The 19,425-nt window shown below is 48.1% G+C and overlaps 1 protein-coding gene across 1 annotated transcript; it reads right to left on the bottom strand.

Annotated features, from left to right (window-relative positions):
* Window positions 1-2,477: 2,477 nt before the first annotated feature.
* LOC128832034 (carboxypeptidase N subunit 2-like) lies at window positions 2,478-5,996 on the bottom strand. The gene is made up of 2 exons (XM_054019058.1): window positions 5,917-5,996; window positions 2,478-3,780 (listed from the first exon to the last, which is right to left on the bottom strand). The coding sequence occupies exon 2, from the start codon at window positions 3,756-3,758 to the stop codon at window positions 2,529-2,531; it is 1,230 nt and encodes a 409-aa protein (XP_053875033.1). The 5' UTR covers window positions 3,759-3,780; window positions 5,917-5,996; the 3' UTR covers window positions 2,478-2,528.
* Window positions 5,997-19,425: the final 13,429 nt, after the last annotated feature.

The following is a 19,425-nucleotide window of genomic DNA, read 5'->3' as shown; positions in this document are numbered from 1 at the left end:
ACAACCACAACATAGATAAATTACAATGATTTGGACATGTATATGTGCATATTTATTTGTTTTTCGTAAAGTTAATTAAGTATTTTAGGAAAAATTGTCAGAGCGGCCACCAGCAAGAGTTGAGGCCACCAAAACATTTGTTGTGAGAACCACTGGCTTAGAGTCATAGCATCTAAGCAGTTTCTTCTGTGAATAAGTTAGGTGCCTACCTCTCTCCATACAAACAGGGCTGGCTCCAGGTTTTTTGCCGCCCCAAGCAACAACAACAACAAAACCGGAGTGCTGAAGCAAAAAAAAAAAAAAAAGGGCCAGAGTGCTGCCCCTTGAAAAGTGCCGCCCCAAGCACATGCTTGGCACGCTGGTGCCTAGAGCCGGTCCTGCATACAAAAAGGCTTGAGAAGGAGGAACAGAAAACCACATTATAACTCTTAGCCATGGGCAGCAGATATAAGATGCATGGGGAGTCTAAGCCTCCCCAAATGGGGAAAGAAATGGAGCACCGCCACCCAAAGCGCCGAGAAGTGAAGGGACCACCAGCGCCCGGACCATGGCCACACCCATGCTCTGCCCCGAGGCCCTGCTCCCGCTCAGCCTTTTCCCCCCCCAGGCCCTGCCCTCACTCCACCTCTTCCCACTCCCATTCCACCTCTTCCCCTGAGCCCCCCCGTGTCCACCACTTGCGCCTCTCTGCCCCCTTTCCCAAGGCCCCCCCGCCTGCCGGAACAGGGTGGGCCAGCATCACTTTTAAAAGTGGTTCTGCCTCTCACTGACTGGCCCAGCTGTGGGACTGCTGCTGTGCTAATGCTGGAGCAACTCAGCTAAGGGGGGGACGATGGGGGCAGGGGGTGGAGAGGGGCGAGCCAGGCATGAGTGGTGGGTGGGGGGACCTCGGAGGACGGGAAATGGAGAGGAGTGAGCGACTGGTGGAGGGGCTTGGGGCGGGGCTGGAGAGGAGTGAGCAGCAGGCAGGGGGAGCCTCAGGGGGGTGGTGGAGACAAGTGGGGTGGCCTTGGGGGAAGGGGTGGAGCAGGGGCAGGAAGAGGCAGCGCTGGAGCAGGGCATCGGGGGGGAGAGACTGGGTGGCAGCAGGGCCTCAGGGTGGAGTGGGGGTGGAGCGTGGGCAGGGCCTCAGGGGGAAGAAGCGGGCAGGGCCTCAGGGCGGAGCAGGAGTGGGGCCACAAATGGGTCACCCCCCACAACTTCTAGAGAGCTTTCAGCACTCGTGCCCAGCCTCAAGAGTCACATGTCGAATATGCTCTTAGCCCAGTGGTTAGAGCATTCACCTGGGATGTACCAAGTCTAATTTCAATCTCCCCATCCCGCTCTGTCAGAGGATGAGAGAAGATTTGAACAGGGATCTCCCACCTCTCAGGTACATACTCCATCCACAGAACTATAGGATATTTGATATGGGACTCCCTCAGTCTCTCCTGTTAAAGCTGTTCCACTGTGGCTAAATAATGAAAGCATGATTGAAGGAAGGGATTGGACCCAGGTCTCCCATGTCCCAGGTGAGTGCCCCAGCTACAGGCGGCTACCAATCAGAGTCATTGTCTCTCATGCTCTCACTTTCTATCCCAATGACTATTTAAATACTTTTCCACAGAGCAGCACTAATTGGGCCAGACAGAGAGAGAGCACAACTGCAAATAACTCCATAGCCCAGTGGTTAGGCCACCTACATGGGAGACCCAGCGTTAAGTTCCCCTGCGCCAATTACTCTTCAGTTAGCTTCAACGTGAGAGACTGAGGGAGCCCTACCATAGCTTGGTGGGTGAACCCTTTGCTCCTCCTGTGGCAGAGGGGGCAATTAAATCTGGGTCTCCCCAATGCCAGGTGAGTGCTCTAACCCCTGAGCTAAAAGCTATACAGCAAGTACCTTTTACGCTGGATTTTGTAGCTTTATGGAGGCTAAAAGTCAGACTTAGCCACTAAGTCTGGGGTTTAAGCACCTATGTACCTCTGTAGAGGTAATTGGTACCCTGGTAACTAAGGGATCTGGCTTCCTAGTTGGAGGGATGGAAGGCACTGTGTCATAAACAAAGTAAATAGTGTCTTGTCAAGGTTTTCTGAGATGACCAGATTAATTCTTGTGGCTTCAACACTCATGAGAAATGTAGCCATCTCAATCTCATACCATCATATTGTCCCTCAAATATATGCATGTGTGTGTATATATACTCATAGCTCAGTTGTTTAATGATGCTGTAAGAACTAGGGGAGACATACAATAGTAAAGGGACACAAATGTAAATATAAAAATTATTATAATAAACTTCACAGCTGCTATACTTATCACAATATCTTCGTCCTGAGGAAGTTAGCCTGTGAAATTCCAAAAGGCTTTTGTACCATGTCACATATCCATTATTATATTAAACTACCAGACAGTGCAGTGAGCTCATATGATGTATTAATGCTTGTACTGTTATTGGATGGTCCTTTGTAGTTCAGAAATAATCATGCTTTTTGCAATATGTATGTTAGATATTTATTGAAGGTAGCAGAAGTACAGTTCTTACAATCCTTTAATTTTTACTGCTACAGTCTAGTCCTTTAAAAGAGTAATGCATAAATTGTTCAGTTGTGCAAATTGGATTCCCAGTCAAAATTACTTTTGTGATATTATGATTCATCTTAAATGCATCATCCTCTATTTCTCTTATATTGTTCAGGGAGAGATCCAATAGTTCCAAATTAGCCATATTGTCAGTGAATGTTTTTGGTAAGATTTTTATGCCATTACAGCATACAGTTAATTCAATCAGATTTTGAAGGCCTGAAAAAATGGGTGGAGTCTGGAGACAAGTTTTGTCCAAATGCAGAAACTCTAGCTTAGTATTATTTATGAATAGATTTTTGGGAACATTACCAATACAATTTGCAGATAAATTAAGAACTTCCAGCTGCTCCAACCCTGAAGAGAAGTCTGAAGGCAGCTCTGAGAGTAAATTACTAGACAAGTCAAGTTTCCTTAAGGTAAACCTGCCAGCAAACAAGAGAGGTGGAATATTTTGAATTCTGTTTTTAGAAATTGAAAAATGTTCTAGATTGTGGAGGGTTGTGAATATAGCATGTGATATCTCAGTCAAATTATTATAATCTAGCAGCAAGTCATTAAGACTCTTCAGGTTGTCAAACAAACCCTCAGGCAAATGGCTTATTTCATTGTGGGACAAAACAAGGATCTTAAGGTTAGGAATGGGATCAAAAACTCCTTGTGGTATGGTGGAGAGATGGTTACCGGCCAGCATTAAGGCATCAAGCTGGGAAAGCCCCACAAACATGGGTGCAAGCATCTTCAGCCTGTTATTAGAGAGGTCGAGATAGGTGAGTTTTTCTAGGGAGCTGAAAATTGTACTGTCCAGAAGACCCAATCTGTTTTCAGCTAAGTTTAACCAAACCAGTTTCTTTGTGTTCCTGAACAAGTTTGATGGCAAGTCTGTGAAATTGTTCCCAGAGAGATCCAGAGAGAGGACGCTTTTGCCGATATTGGCAAACGAGTCATTCTGAAGTGACAGCTTGTTGTTGGCTAAACCAAGGAATGTGAGATTGAGAAGGTGCTGAAACACTCCTGGAGAAATGAGGGTTAAATGGTTGTCGTTCAAGATCAATGTTTCTGTTTTCTGAGCGATATCATGTGGAACTTCATATAAATTGGCATGGCGGCAATCCATTAGAGAAGGGGTGCATAAACACTTCTGGGGGCAGTCTGGCAGGACATATCCAAAGAGCAGCGGAAATAGCACAGAGATCATTATTACAGCCTGCAGGGGAACACTGGGGAAAAAAGGGAACAAATCAACCAATAAATGTGAGCTCCTTCATTTGGGTGTGTTTTATTTCTAATAAATAAGGCTATATACATGACAATTTTTCATCTACATCTCACCAACATTGCCAGTCATTTTCAGTAACTAAAACCACCTTTTAACAACATTTAGTGTTTATCTGTTCCTGATCAGGGATGTTTCAGACAGTGCTGCCAAACCTGCCACCACAGGATTCTTAAGGGCTCATGCCACACCTGAGACATGCTGAAATGCCAAAGTGAGGCCAAAGTTTCTGGTGCTACTGTAAATTGACGAAGCTGCACTGACATCAGTGGAGCTGCACCATTTTACACTAGCGGAGCATTTCACTTGTGATGTTTACTGATCATATTCTCCAGTGGTGAATGCTCTGGAACCCACACATATGTGCCAAAGCAGGGAGATTTTTTTGTGCTTACAGCTCTCTCTGGTGATAGTTTGAGCCTCCTAAAAAATCAAGGTGCTTGCTTCTGATCTCACTTAGACCAATGTAAATCAGGAGTAACTTCACTGAAGTCAATGGGGTTACACCAATGTAAAACTGGCACAAGAGAAACTAGAATTAGGCACAGGATATCTCCCATTTGATTGTAATCGTGGTGCATTCTGTAGGTTCCCTTCTCCTATTCTCTAGCTGCAATCTTTCATCCACTGTTTACCGAATTACTTCCTCATAACCAAAATACCCCAGTTTTTGTCATAGGACATATTTCAGTCTCTCGTCAACTGTCATAGGAGTTTAGAAGACAGGGAAGGGACATTTTGAATCTTAAAGTAGGGAAATACAATTAAATGGCATCACAGGGACTTTGAACTGACTACTTGTAGGGAGTCTGTCTAGTATTTTGCTTTTATTTAGGATTTTTCTACTTGGGAAGTTAAACCAGTGTAGTTAAACCACCAGAATAAGAGTGGCTTTTTCCTGTTTCGCATAAACTGGGAAAAGACACTCATACGGGAATAAGAGTGTCTACGTGAGGACTTATACCCACATAACTAGACTGCTTTCAATTCACATATCCATATAAAAACACTGTGTAGACAACCCCTTTTACATTCTCATGATATTCTTTTACTCCCATATTTTTCTTTCCCTCTACATATGCATAACTTTCATTGCCATCCATGGGAGTTCTGTATATGTAGAGGGGACACAGAACTGAGATCCATTATGTAACTCAGAGGCAGAATTTTGCAGTATTCTCCTATTTTGACAAGGTACCAATAAGCGTTGACTACAATATTAAATGAAAATTATCAATCTGATTTCTGTCTAAATGTAACCACTAAATTTCAACTTAAGAGATGGGCTGTGTTTTCTCTGAAAATAATTTAAAGGTGATTTACAAAGTGGCAAAGAAAAAGTTTGCATCCATATTTTTTTGTTTATGATTTATCAAAAAAGCCTAAAAGGTTGAATAGGATTTTTTTAAGTGCTGTTTTATTCTGCCTTTTTTTTTTTTTTTTTTTACTACATTAGAAATTCATCTACTCTGTTTTTCTTGGAAGTCTTTCTGGATGACTGAAGAATTAGTGAGATTGATCTCACAAGGAAGAATAGAATGAAATCTTAGCAACTGAGAAGAAATTTTTAACCAGACTGGTCTATAACTTCTTTTTTGTTTTTGTTTTTTTAATTTTTTCTTAATATGTATTTAACTCAAACACCTGGCAAACAGCTGGTGAAATATTCAAACTCACATCTACAACTGAAGGATACTAAAGTTCCCTGCACAGTTCTATGATTCTCCAAACAGTTCTGCACTAAAAATAGTAAGGACAAGCTTTATATTTCTAAGATAAAAAATAAGATTTTTTTTCCTTTTAAATAAGCAAAGCATAACCAAAAACCTTTCAGAGCTTCTTAGATCATAAAGCAGTAATAAAAAGGGCACAATGCCATTTTTAAAATTTTCATTTGCAGGTCACCTTTAAGAAAACAAGAAAAAAATCACCCATTTTTGTTGACCACAGATAAGCAGGGTAAAAGAACTAAAATTGAGTACATCTGTGTCTAATCAACATAAGCATTGTACAAGTTCAAAAGTGAGTTAATATCAGTTTATAGCAAAATAGTTCTAAACAAATGGCCAATATACTCAACCTGAAATGTTCCTATGTGTTCCTTCAGCAGTCTGACAAATGTAACCAAAGCTAATTTCACAAGCTGTAGCTTTCATTGCTTAACTTATGTTCGTTGGCTTAATTTGTTTATTGAGTAAGACTTCCCAGAAGAAAAAAAAAAGGATGATGAGGAAACACAAGAAAACTGTAAACACCTAAATTTTATAGCACCGCTTAGATACTACAGTGATTGGTGCTCTGTAAAAACTTTAGTCAAGTAGAAAAACAATAAAGGATCTATCCCACCTTGCCATGATTAGCAATCAGCCTTTTGTTACAAGCATGTTTGGATGGCATTCTTGCAAACTCATACCTGTGACTGCACTTTGGGCCTGCACAGAACTCTATTTTGTGGGGGCTGCGTACAGGTGCACAGTAGGGTTGACAACTTTCTAACGGCACAGTCCCAAACACCTGGCCCTGCCCCCTGCTCCGCCCCTGCCCTGCCCCTTCTCCGAGGCCCCGCCCCTGCTTGCTGCCTCCCCCCTTCCTCTGTCGCTCGCTCTCCCCCTACCCTCACTCATCTTCACCAGGCTGGGACAGGGGGTTGGGGTGGGGGGGTGGGGGTGGGTGAGGGCTCCGGCTGGAGGTGTGGGCTATGGGGTGGGGCCGGAGGTGAGGGGTTTGAGGTGCAGGAGGGGGCTCAGGGACTAGAGCTGGTGCAGGGGGTTGGGGTGTTGGGGGGAATGTGGGGTGGGGCTCCAAGACGGAGTTTGGGTGTGGGAGGGGACTCTGGGCTGGGGCAGGGGGTTGGGGGGGCGGGGTTGCAGTGGCACTTACCGCGGCTCCCAGGAAGTGGCTGCCGAGTCCCTGCAACCGCTAGACGCACGGGCGGCCAGGGAGGTGCCACACGCTGCCCTCATGCCCGCAGTTCCTGGATCCCGGCCAATGGGAGCTGCGGAGCCAGCACTTGGGGTGGGGGCAGTGCACGGAGCCTCCCTGGCCGCCCAAGCGCCATGGAGTTGCAAGGACCTGGCAGCCACTTCCGGGAACTGTGCGGAGCTCGAGCAGGCAGGGAGCCTGCCTTAGCCCCAGGTCCCTGCTGCACCACCGACTGGACTTCTAATGGCCTGGTCGGCAGTGCCACCTGGAGTCACCAGGGTCCCTTTTCAACTGGGCGTTCCAGTCGAAAACTGGATGCCTGGCAACCCTAGTTGACAGGTCCACCCATGCAGATAAGTTTTCAGCACTGGAGCCCTAGTTTCATAGCACAGGACAAACTAAGTAGCACAAACACAAGAATAGTAAATATAGCCTAGGTAGGGACACCTACATGCCACAGTGACAGATGCATGAGAGATGTCTAACTAGATTACACTGCAGATCTGCTATGTAACATATTGAAATATTGATTTAAAGAGGTCAAAATATTGTTTTAAGGAGGTCAAATCTGTTTACTAAAGACAAAATGTCTTTTTTATTATGCCATCGATTCAACATGAATGACATTTAGTGTATCAAAAAAGATTAAGATAATTTTACACTGGTATCTATGAAAACAGTATAGTGAGCAAGTGATTAAAATATATTTGATTGATGATATAATGATGTATCTTTAGCTCACATAAGGTGAATTCAGTGTCTCTCTTTCTGCTTTCTGCAATACTTTGTTAAGCTCCAATCTTCCAAACCCTTATGCTCAAGGTTAATTTTATTACCATGTGTAGATATTGTGGGTTGGCAGTAAAGTTAAGCATGTGCATAAATGTTTTGATGGTTCAGGGCCTTAGTGCTATGTTGTAATAGAAAAAATATAAAAACTAGAAATTACAGATCAAAATCAAATCCTCCTCTCTGTCTTTGCATTTTATGTGTATATGATTTTATTTTCTGTACTTACAGTTGTATGGAGAATTTGCATGTTTCAATATTTTTTGCATCCTTATCTAATGGTGACCATGATGACATCTCACGTGTTCTACAATATGCTGTGTCTTTTGTCAAGGACCTGATGCAATGATATGAAAGTTTAAAAAAAATAGAATGAAGTTTTCAATTAATACCTGAGAAATATCAATATCAAAATGAATACCACTTGTAGTCATTTTTCCACAGGATGTCACAATAAATAAAAAATAACAATTAAAACATTGTACATTTATATAGCAGAGCTTTTCATCACAAAGGATTCTGAAATTTTGCACGAACTAGACATGTAAACCAACTGCATCTACTTCTGGGATGAAAAAAAAAACCAACCAAATAGTGCATAGCATACTGAACAAAAATGGAGGAAAGAATACTTTTTTTGGCCAAGAACAGCAATATCTTACTTATGAAAAGTGCCACTGTTGAATGACTGAACTGACCCTGCAAAATTGAAACCTGAGGCTTCAAAGAGTCTATATATTCCAAATATATCAATCTAAGTAATGAAAACTTTATTCCAACAGAGTGTGAGTCTTGGGTAATCCACCTAGTGCTCAGGCATTTGTTAAGAATGAGAATGGAAACATGCATAAATGCTGTTCATAATGACTATGTTAAATAATAGGTTCCATCTTTTTACACGTATTGCTAAATGTCATGAGAAATACAAGTGGAAGTCTTCTAAAGATATTTTTTAATGTATTATTATCAGGAAATGTTAACGTGCGGCAAGTTCCTCCATTTACTTTTCATTTTACAGAACATCACCTCTTGTTAACACAACTAAGAGGTCAAAGGCAGTTCTGCAGAAAAGGACCTGGGGATTACAGTGGACGAGAAGCTAGATATGAATCAGCGGTGTGCCCTTGTTGCCAAGAAGGCCAACGGCATATTGGCCTGTATTAGTAGGAGCATTGCCAGCAGATCAATGGAAGTGATTATTCCCCTCTATTCAGCATTGGTGAGGCTACACCTGGAGTATTGTGTCCAGTTTTGGTCCCCCCACTACGGAAGGGATGTGGACAAATTGGAGAGAGTCCAGCAGAGGACAACGAAAATGGGTTCCAAAACCCAGTGAATTGAGAGAGGCTGGGGACAGGTATGTGTACCTGATGGTATGGGCCCCTTTTGAGAGCCCGAAACACCAATTTCGCCTCCTTCTCTCTCCACTGTAGAATATCAGAGCTAATTTTGATTCCATTAGGAGTCTAGTTACAGACTGCTGAGCTGAATTCACTTTGGGCCAATGGTGCACCAGCACTGAGGCTCCCCTACTACAAGCTGAAATCACTAAAGAGCTAAAATTACAAAGAGCTGAAATTTCTGAGTGCCGGGGGTTGGGGGCGGGCTGAAGTTATATTGCCGAGTGGCTGGTGAAGCAGAGCAGTTTGCAGGATTGCTGGAGCGGCTCACAGAACGGTGAGTGGAGTGGAGTGGAGCAGAGTGGCTGGAGTGGAGCATGTTCGCGGGACAGCTGGAGCGGCTCACGGGATGGCTGGTGGAGCGGAGCGGCTGGCAGTGAAGGCTGCAGCAGAACCCCATGGAGAGGCGGGGCAGTTGGCCTTGGACCATGTAAGGTGCCCCTTAACACTCCTGCAACCCCCCCACCCCTCCCATTTCCACCCAGGCTGGGAGGTAAAATTCTGCAGATAAACTTTTGAACTCTGGGGCTGCACTGACCAGGGACAGAGACTGTTCGGTTGTTGGACTTTTGGGTGATTTTTGGGTTGCTGGACTCAAGACCCTGAGGGGAAAAGGACACTACCAAACTTACTTGGAGGGTGGGTCTTTTGCTCATGGTTTGTGTTATGAATCCTGTTTGTGGTGTTTCCCCAACATAATGCCGCATTGTTTCCCTCCTTTATTCAAAGGATTTTGCTACACTCAGGGTATGTCTACACTACGAAATTAGGTTGAATTTATAGAAGCCGGTTTTATAGAAATCGGCTTTATACAGTCGATTGTGTGTGTCCTAGGGTGACCAGACGTCCCGATTTTATTGGGACTGTCCCGATATTTCCTTGTTTGTCCAGTGTCCCGACTGATGTGCAGTCGGGACACTGGACAAACAAGGAAATGCTCTGGAGCCCGGAAGTGCTCGCCCCTCCCCCCCCGACTCCACCCCCTCCTCCCCCCATTGGCTCCCTCCCCGAATCCCCGCCTCTTCCCCAGGCTCACCATTCCTCCTTCCTCCACAAGCGCTGGAGGGAGGCCCCGGAGATGCAGTGGGAGCGCGGGGCCGGGGTGAGTAAGAGTCTGGCCTGGCCCCGAGCAGGCAGGACTCAGTCAGGCGGTAGGGAGAGTAGGGGGGCGGCCCACGGGTCCAGGTGGCGGCTGTTCTCCCCCCCGGGCAGCAGGACTCGGGAGCAGCCACTGCTGCAGCTCCCACTGCCACGGGGGGAGGAAGCAGTCGATGGCCAAGCTCGGCGGCTGCGGCTCTGGTGCTCCCGAACTCCCTGAGCCCGAGCCTGCTGTGGGGACCCAGCAGCGCGCACCCTGCGCCCAGCCCCTGGCCAGTCGCGTCTGGGCTGCTGCCCAGCAGGTGCAATCCCGCGGCGGCCCGGGGTGGAGGCATCGGCAGCCCAGGCCCATTCATTCCCCTGCGGGACCCGAGCGGGACGGGGGTGCTGGGGCCTGCTGCTCCGGGGCCGCCGCGGGATAGCACCAGCTGGGCAGCAGCCCAGACGCGACTGGCCAGGGGCTGGGTGCAGCATGCACGCTGGTGGGTCCCCATAACAGGCCCAGGCTTGGGGGGTTCGGGCCCGGGCGCCAGAGCCACAGCCGCAGCCGCCGAGCTTGGCCATCGGCCGCTTCCTCCCCCCGTGGCAGTGGGAGCTGCAGCAGCGGCTGCTCCCGAGTCCCACTGCCCGGGGGGGAGAACAGCCGCCCCCTGGCCCCGTGGGCCGCCCCCCTACTCTCCCTACAGCCCGACTGAGTCCTGCCTGCTCAGGGCCAGGCCGGACTCTCACTCACCCTGGCCCCGCGCTTCCCCTGCGTCTCCCGGGCCTTCCTCCAGCGCTTGTGGAGGAAGCATTTGTTTTTTGGGGGGGAGGGGTTTGCCCCGCCCCCCGCCACACCCACCCCACGTCACGCCCACCCCACCCCCCGCGTCCCGATATTTGACTTGGGTGATCTGGTCACCATAGTGTGTCCCCACATAAAATGTTCTAAGTGCATTAAGTGGGCGGACCATGTCCACAGTACCGAGGCTAGCGTCGACTTCCAGAGTGTTGCACTGTGGGTAGCTATCCCACAGTTCCCGCAGTCTCCGCCGCCCATTGGAATTCTGGGTTGAGATCCCAATGCCTGATGATGCAAAAACAGTGTCGCGGGGGGTTCTGGGTACATGTCGTCAGGCCCCTCCCCCTCCATCAGAGCAATGGCAGACAATGGATTCGCGCCTTTTTACCTGGGTTACCTGTGCAGACAACATACCACAGCAAGCATGGAGCCTGCTCAGCTCAGCTCACCGTCACCATATGTCATCTGGGTGCTGGCAGAAGTGGGGCTGAATTGCTATACAGCAGCAGCTCCTTGCCTTTTGGCAATAGATGGTGTATTACGACTGATATCCATCATCGTCGTATTCCTCAGTGAGTTCGGTCAGAGGCACCTGGGCAGACATGTTTTGTCTCCTGGAGACTCAGTCCTGCCGGCAGTCCTATTGAACTGTCTTGACGATGATGGCTAGCAGTCGTAATACAGCATCTTCTGCCACGCACCCAGAAGATGCCGATGGCTATCAGTCATGCTGCACCATCTGCTGCCAGCCTAAGATGTAAAAGATAGATGGACCAGATTTGTTCTGTATTTATTCACTTCCCTCTCCTTTTGTGAAATCAACAGCCTGCTAAACCCAGGGTTTTGAGTTCAATCTTTGGGGGGGCCATTCTGTGTGACAGTTGTTTGTGTTTCTCCCTGATGCACAGCCACCTTTGTTGATTTTAATTCCCGGTAAGCCATGTCGTCACTCACCCCTCCCTCCCTCCGTCAGACAATAGTTTTGCACCTTTTTTCAGCCCAGACGCCATAGCACTGGGATCATGGAGCCCACTCAGATCACCGTGGCAATTATGAGCACTATGACCACCACGCGCATTGTCCTGGAATATATGCAGAGCCAGAACATGCCAAAGCAAAACCAGGCGAGGAGGCAACTGCAGCGTGGCGACGAGAGTGATGAGGATATTGACATGGACATAGACCTCTCACAAAGTACAGGCCCCAGCAATGTGCAAATCATGGTGTTACTGGGGGAGGTTCATGGCGTGGAACGCCAATTCTGGGCCTGGGAAACAAGTACAGACTGGTGGGACCGCATCGTGTTGCAGGTGTGGGACGATTCCCAGTGGCTGCGAAACTTTCGCATGTGTAAGGGCACTTTCATGGAACTTTGTGACTTGCTTTCCCCTACCCTGAAGTGCCAGAATACCAGGATGAGAGCAGCCCTCACAGTTGAGAAGCGAGTGGTGATAGCCCTGTGGAAGCTTGCAACGCCAGACAGCTACCAGTCAGTTGGGAACCAATTTGGAGTGGGCAAATCTATTGTGGGGGCTGCTGTGATCCAAGTAGCCAACGCAATCAAAGAGCTGCTGATATCAAGGGTAGTGACTCTGGGAAACGTGCAGGTCATAGTGGATGGCTTTGCTGCAATGGGATTCCCAAACTGCGGTGGGGCGATAGACGGAACCCATATCCCTATCTTGGCACCAGAGCACCAAGCCACCAAGTACATAAACCGCAAGGGGTACTTTTCAATGCTGCTGCAAGCCCTGGTGGATCACAAGAGACGTTTCACTAACATCAACGTGGGATGGCTGGGAAAGGTACATGATGCTCGCATCTTCAGGAACTCTGGTCTGTTTCAAAAGCTGGAGGAAGGGACTTTCTTTCCGGACCACAAAATAACCGTTGGGGATGTTGAAATGCCTATAGTTATCCTTGTGGACCCAGCCTACCCCTTAATGCCATGGCTCATGAAGCCGTACACAGGCAGCCTGAGTCTCCGACTCAAGGAATATTTTCAACGCACCACTGAACAGTGCACTGACCCACAGGAACCTTCCTACCAACACTACAAGAAGAGGAACTCTGCGTGGACTCCTCCTGATGGTCGAAATGACAGACTGGACCTCTACATAGAGTGTTTCCGCAGACGTGCACAGGCTGAAATTGTGGACAAACAACATCACTTGTCCCATAACCTCAGCCGTACAGAACGCAATGCCATCCACAGCCTCAGAAACAACTCTGACATTATCATCAAAGGGGCTGACAAAGGAGGTGCTGTAGTCATAATGAACAGGTCAGATTATGAACAGGAGGCTGCCAGGCAACTCTCCAAGACCACATTCTACAGGCCACTATCCTCTGATCCTACTGAGGAATACCAAAAGAAACTACACCATCTGCTCAAGAAACTCCCAGCTACAGTACGGGAACAAATCTACATGGACACACCCCCAGAACCCCGACCAGGGGTATTCTATCTGCTACCCAAGATCCATAAACCCGGAAACCCTGGACGCCCCATCATCTCAGGCATTGGTACTCTGACAGCAGGATTATCTGGCTATTTGGACACTCTCCTCAGACCCTATGCTACCAGCACTCCCAGCTATCTTCGAGACACCACCGACTTCCTGAGGAAACTACAGTGCATTGACGTTCTTCCTGAAAACACCATCCTGGCCACCATGGATGTAGAAGCACTTTATACCAATATTCCACATGAGGATGGACTACAAGCTGTCAGGAACAGTATCCCTGATGAGGCCACAGCAAGCCTGGTGGCTGAGCTTTGTGACTTTGTCCTCACCCACAACCACTTCAGATTTGGGGACAACTTATACCTTCAAGTCAGTGGCACTGCTATGGGTACCCGCATGGCCCCACAGTATGCCAACATTTTTATGGCTGACTTAGAACAACGCTTCCTCAGCTCTCGTCCCCTAGTGCCCCTCCTCTACTTGCGCTACATTGATGACATCTTCATCATATGGACCCACGGAAAGGAGGCCCTTGAAGAATTCCACCTGGACTTCAACAATTTCCACCCCACCATCAACCTCAGCCTGGACCAGTCCACACAAGAGATCCACTTCCTGGACACTACAGTACAAATAAGTGATGGTCACATAAACACCACCCTATACCGGAAGCCTACTGACCGCTATACGTACCTACATGCCTCCAGCTTCCATCCAAGACACATCATACGATCCATTGTCTACAGCCAAGCCCTAAGATACAACCGAATTTGCTCCAACCCCTCAGACAGAGACAAACACCTACAAGATCTTTATCAAGCATTCGTAAAACTACAATACCCACCTGGGGAAGTGAGGAAACAGATTGACCGAGCAAGACGGGTACCCAGAAATCACCTACTACAGGACAGGACCAACAAGGACAATAACAGAACACCACTGGCCATCACATACAGCCCCCAGCTAAAACCTCTCCAGCGCATTATCCACGACCTACAACCTATCCTGGAAAATGATCCCTCACTCTCACAGACCTTGGGAGGCAGGCCAGTCCTTGCTTACAGACAACCCCCCAACCTGAAGCAAATACTCACCAGCAACTACACACCATACCACAGAAACACCAACCCAGGAACCTATCCCTGTAGCAAACCTCGTTGCCTACTCTGTCCCCATGTCTACTCTGGCAACAGCATCAGAGGACCCAACCACATCAGCCACACCATCAGGGGCTCATTCACCTGCACATCCACTAATGTCATATATGCCATCATGTGCCAGCAATGCCCCTCTGCCATGTACATTGGCCAAACCGGACAGTCCCTCCGCAAAAGAATAAATGGACACAAATCGGACATCAGGAATGGTAACATACACAAGCCAGTAAGTGAACACTTCAATCTCCCTGGTCATTCTATCACAGATTTAAAAGTCACTGTCATTGAACAAAAAAACTTCAGAAACAGACTTCAAAGAGAAACAGCAAAACTAAAATTCATTTGCAAATTCAACACCATTAATCTGGGTTTGAATAGGGATTGGGAGTGGCTGGCTCACTACAGAAGCAGCTTTTCCTCTCCTGGAATTGACACCTCCTCATCTATTATTGGGAGTGGACTACATCCACCCTGATTGAATTGGCCTTGTCAACACTGGTTCACCACTTGTGAAGTAACTCCCTGCTCTCCATGTGTCTGTATATAATGCCTGCATCTGTAGCTTTCACTCTATGCATCCGAAGAAGTGAGGTTTATACTCACGAAAGCTTATGCCCAAATTAATCTGTTAGTCTTTAAGGTGCCACCAGACTCTTTGTTGTTTTTTTACAGGCAGCCTGGACAGTAGTCAGGACCTGTTCAACTATAGGCTGAGCAAGTGCCAAATGGTGGTAGAATGTGCATTTGGACGTTTAAAAGCGCGCTGGCACAGTTTACTGACTCGGATAGACCTCAGCAAAAACAATATTCCAATTGTTATTGCTGCTTGCTGTGTGCTCCACAATATCTGTGAGAGTAAGGGGGAGACATTTATGGTGGGGTGGGAGGTTGAGGCAAATCGCCTGGTCGCTGATTATGCGCAGCCAGACACCAGGGCGGTTAGAAGAGTACAGCAGGGCGCAGTGCGCATCAGAGAAGCTTTGAAAACCAGTTTTGTGACTGGCCAGCTATGGTGTGAAACTTCTGTTTGTTTCTCCTTGATGAACCCTCCCTCACCCCTCCTGTTCACTCTACTTCCCTGGAAACTAACCACCCTCCTCTCCCCCCTTTGAGCACCGCTTGCAGAGGCAATAAAGTCATTGTTACTTCACATTCATGCATTCTTTATTAATTCATCATACAACTAGGGGGATAACTGCCAAGGTAGCCCGGGAGGAGGGAAGGAAAAGGACGCACTGCAATTTCAAACTTTAAAACTTTAACACTTATTGAAGGCCAGCCTTCTGATGTTTGGGCAATCATCTGGGGTGGAGTGACTGGGTGGCCAGAGGCCCCCCCACCACGTTCTTGGGCGTCTGGGTGAGGAGGCTATGGAACTTGGGGAGGAAGGCTGTTGGTTACACAGGGGCTGTAGCGGCAGTCTCTGCTCCTGCTGCCTTTCCTGCAGCTCAACCATATGCTAGAGCATATCAGTTTGATATGCTCCAGCAGCCGGAGCATCGACTATTGCCTTCTGTCAGCAAGCTGACGCCACCTATCCTCTTCAGCCCGCCACTTGCTCTCTTCAGCCCACGATTCAGCCTGCCATGTCTCCTCTCGTTCATATTGTGCTTTTTTGCACTCTGACATTGTCTGCCTCCACCCATTCTGCTGTGCTCTGTCAGCGTGGGAGGACATCTGGAGCTCTGAGAACATATCATCCCGAGTCCGCCATTTTCTCCTTCTAATCTTCACTAGCCTCTGCAAAGGAGAAACATTTGCAGCTGGTGGAGGAGAAGGGAGAGGTGGTTAAAAAGACACATTTTAGAGAACAATGGGTACACTCTTTCACATTAAGTTTTGCTGTTCACATTACATAGCACATGTGCTTTCGTTACAAGGTCGCATTTTTCCTCTTATATTGAGGGCCTGCTGGTGCAGTGCCAGGCAACAGAATTCGGCTTGCAGGCAGCCATGGTAAGCCACAGTCTTTTGGCTTTTTTAACCTTCATAACATGTGGGAAGGGTTTCAAACAGCAGCGCCCTCATTTCCCATACCAAGCACCCATTGGGTTGGCCATTTAAAATGGGTTTGCAATGTAAAAGGAGGGGCTGCGGTTTCCGGGTTAACATGCAGCACAAACCCAACTACCCCCCCCCACACACACCCAATTCTCTGGGATGATCACTTCACCCCTCCCCCCCACCATGTGGCTAACAGCAGGGACCATTTCTGTTCAGCCGAGCAGGAACGGGCACCTCTGAATGTCCCCTTAATAAAATCACCCCATTTCAACCAGGTGACCGTGAATGATATCACTCTCCTGAGGATAACAAAGAGAGATAAGGAATGGATGTTGTCTGCATGACAGCAAACACCGGGACCATACGCTGCCATGCTTTGTTATGCAATGATTCCAGACTATGTGCTACTGGCCTGGCGTGGTAAAGTGTCCTACCATGGTGGATGGGATAAGGCAGCCCTCCCCAGAAACCTTTTGCAAAGGCTTTGGGAGTACATGAAGGAGAGCTTTCTGGAGATGTCCCTGGAGGATTTCTGCTCCATCCCCATACATGTTAACAGACTTTTCCAGTAGCTGTACTGGCCGTGATTGCCAGGGCAAATTAATCATTAATCATTAAACACGCTTGCTTTTAACCCATGTGTAATATTTACAAAGGTACACTCAACAGAGGTCCCTTGTGTGCCCTCAGGATCTGGGAGCACGCCTTGAGTGAGTTCGGGGGTTACTGGTTCCAGGTCCAGGGTGATAAACATATCCTGGCTGTTGGGGAAACCAGTTTCTCCGCTTCCTTGCTGTGAGCTATCTTCATTGTCTTCATCATCATCTTCCTCGTACCCCGAACCCGCTTCCCTGTTGCGTGATTCTCCATTGATGGAGTCAAAGCACACGGTTGGGGTAGTGGTGGCTGCACCCCCTAGCATGGCATGCAGCTCCACGTAGAAGTGGCATGTTTGCGGCTCTGCCCCAGACCTTCCGTTTGCCTCTCTGGCTTTGTGGTAGGCTTGCCTTAGCTCCTTAATTTTCACGTGGCACTGCTGTGCGTCCCTGTTATGGCCTCTGTCCTTCACGCCCTTTGAGACTTTTTCTAATATTTTGCCATTTTGTTTACTGCTACGGAGTTCAGCTAGCACTGATTCATCTCCCCATACGGCGAGCAGATCCCATACCTCCCATTCTGTCCATGCTGGAGCTCTTTTGCGATCCTGGGACTCCATCATGGTTACCTGTGCTGATGAGCTCTGCGTGGTCACCTGTGCTCTCCATGCTGGGCAAACAGGAAATGAAATTCAAAAGTTCGTGGGGCTTTTCCTGTCTACCTGGTCAGTGCATCTGAGTTGAGAGTGCTGTCCAGAGAGATCACAATGAAGCACTGTGGGATAGCTCCCGGAGGCCAATAACGTCGAATTCCGTCCACACTACCCCAAATCCGACCCGCAAAGGCCGATTTCAGCGCTAATCCCCTCGTCGGAGGTGGAGTAAAGAAACCGGTGTAAAGGGCCCTTTAAGTCGAAAAAAAGGGCTTTGTCATGTGGACGTGTCCAGGCTTAATTCAATTTAACGCTGCTAAATTCGACCTAAACTCGTAGTGTAGACAAGGCCTCAGACTCCGTGCTTGCAAGAGGGAAAGTATTGCCTCTTAGAGGTGCCCAGGGGGTGGTACGTAATTGTCCCAGGTCACACACTGGGTGGGGGCTCGAGCCGGTTTTGCATTTTGTTATTGAAACGGAACCCCTAGATACTGAACCCGGCCCTTGTTGCTGCCAACTCAGATGGGCAGAAAGGTTACATAGGCTCCTATTACCCCCTACCCCCATCCCGATTTTTCACACTTGCTGTCTAGTCACCCTATAGATGCCTAACTCAGGCTTTGTGGCTGGCAGTGTTGTTCCTGTGATTTTCAAGGTGCCTAACAGTTAGTCACCATGACAACCAGTGTTCCACCGCCTAAGTTCTTTTGTGAATCTATCCCAAAGATATTGTCAAAAATTTCTTCTTCTTCTTTTTTTTTTTTTTTTTTGAGCCATAAATTGAAAAGAAGCTTCTCGCCTCTTGTTCACCACAGCTGATGCCAAATAGGTCAAGATGTTAAATAAGTTAGAGTAGATTTCCATTTTTTTAAACTATCAAAATCAGTTGTATTATTTCTGCCAGTCTTGGAGGAAAGCCAGGTTTTGTGATAGGAACACTTTTAATGTTTTACTTGTAAACATCATGGAAAGAAAGATGCCACGTTGTCAAGCCAGGTTCTCCTATTCATTCATTTAAGCGATGACAATGTATGGGTAATTGATCCAAAGGGAATGTGATGCTTTAAAACAGCGGTCCTCAAACTTTTGAGGGTTGCGCCCCCCCAACCCCTGTCTGTGCCCCCCTCCCCGCCCCGGAGCTGGGGCCGGGAGCAGGGCCATGGCTCTGAGGGGTTGGGGGCGGACAAGGAGAGAGGTAAGGGGGCCAGGCTGGCGCGACAGCTGGGGGTGGCTCTGGGGCTGGGAGCGGGGCTATGGCCAGAGGCCACAGCTGGGTGGGGGGAAGCAGGAGTGGAGTGGCAGCCAGGCTGCGGTGCAGGCCAGCAGCCGGGCCAGTGGCTAGGTGCGGCTCTGCTCTCAGCCTTGTCCCCAGCCTCAGCCCTGGGCCGGGAATGGAGCTATGGCCAGCAGCCGGGGCTAGGGGCAGGAGGAGAACAGAGCTGGGAGTGGGGAGGGACTGGGTGGTGCTCCCTCTCTGCCCCCGTGGGGGCTGGCTTAGGCCCTGCTGCACCCCGCAGGATGTTCCTACATGCTCCCCTAGGGAGGCGCACCCCACACTTTTGGGACCTCTGCTTCAAAAGGACCTATAAGGACGGCAAAAGCTTTTGGTAGTCTGTCTTTCAGAGGACAACTTTCTGTTCCCATCCTCTCGCAAATACTTGCTTTATGTTATATATTTATAACTTTATACTAGTCGTGGGCAACCTGTGGCCCGCGGGTCG

The sequence above is a fragment of the Malaclemys terrapin genome, chromosome 2, assembly GCF_027887155.1.
Source record: "Malaclemys terrapin pileata isolate rMalTer1 chromosome 2, rMalTer1.hap1, whole genome shotgun sequence".
Lineage (NCBI taxonomy): Eukaryota > Metazoa > Chordata > Testudines > Emydidae > Malaclemys > Malaclemys terrapin.
Note: the sequence above shows the minus strand (reverse complement) of the source record. Positions and strands in the feature narration are given on the sequence as shown.

What these genes read in the sequence shown, in the direction of transcription:
- LOC128832034 (XM_054019058.1), bottom strand. Translation starts at nt 3,758, where the DNA reads ATGATCTCTGTGCTATTTCCGCTGCTCTTTGGATATGTCCTGCCAGAC.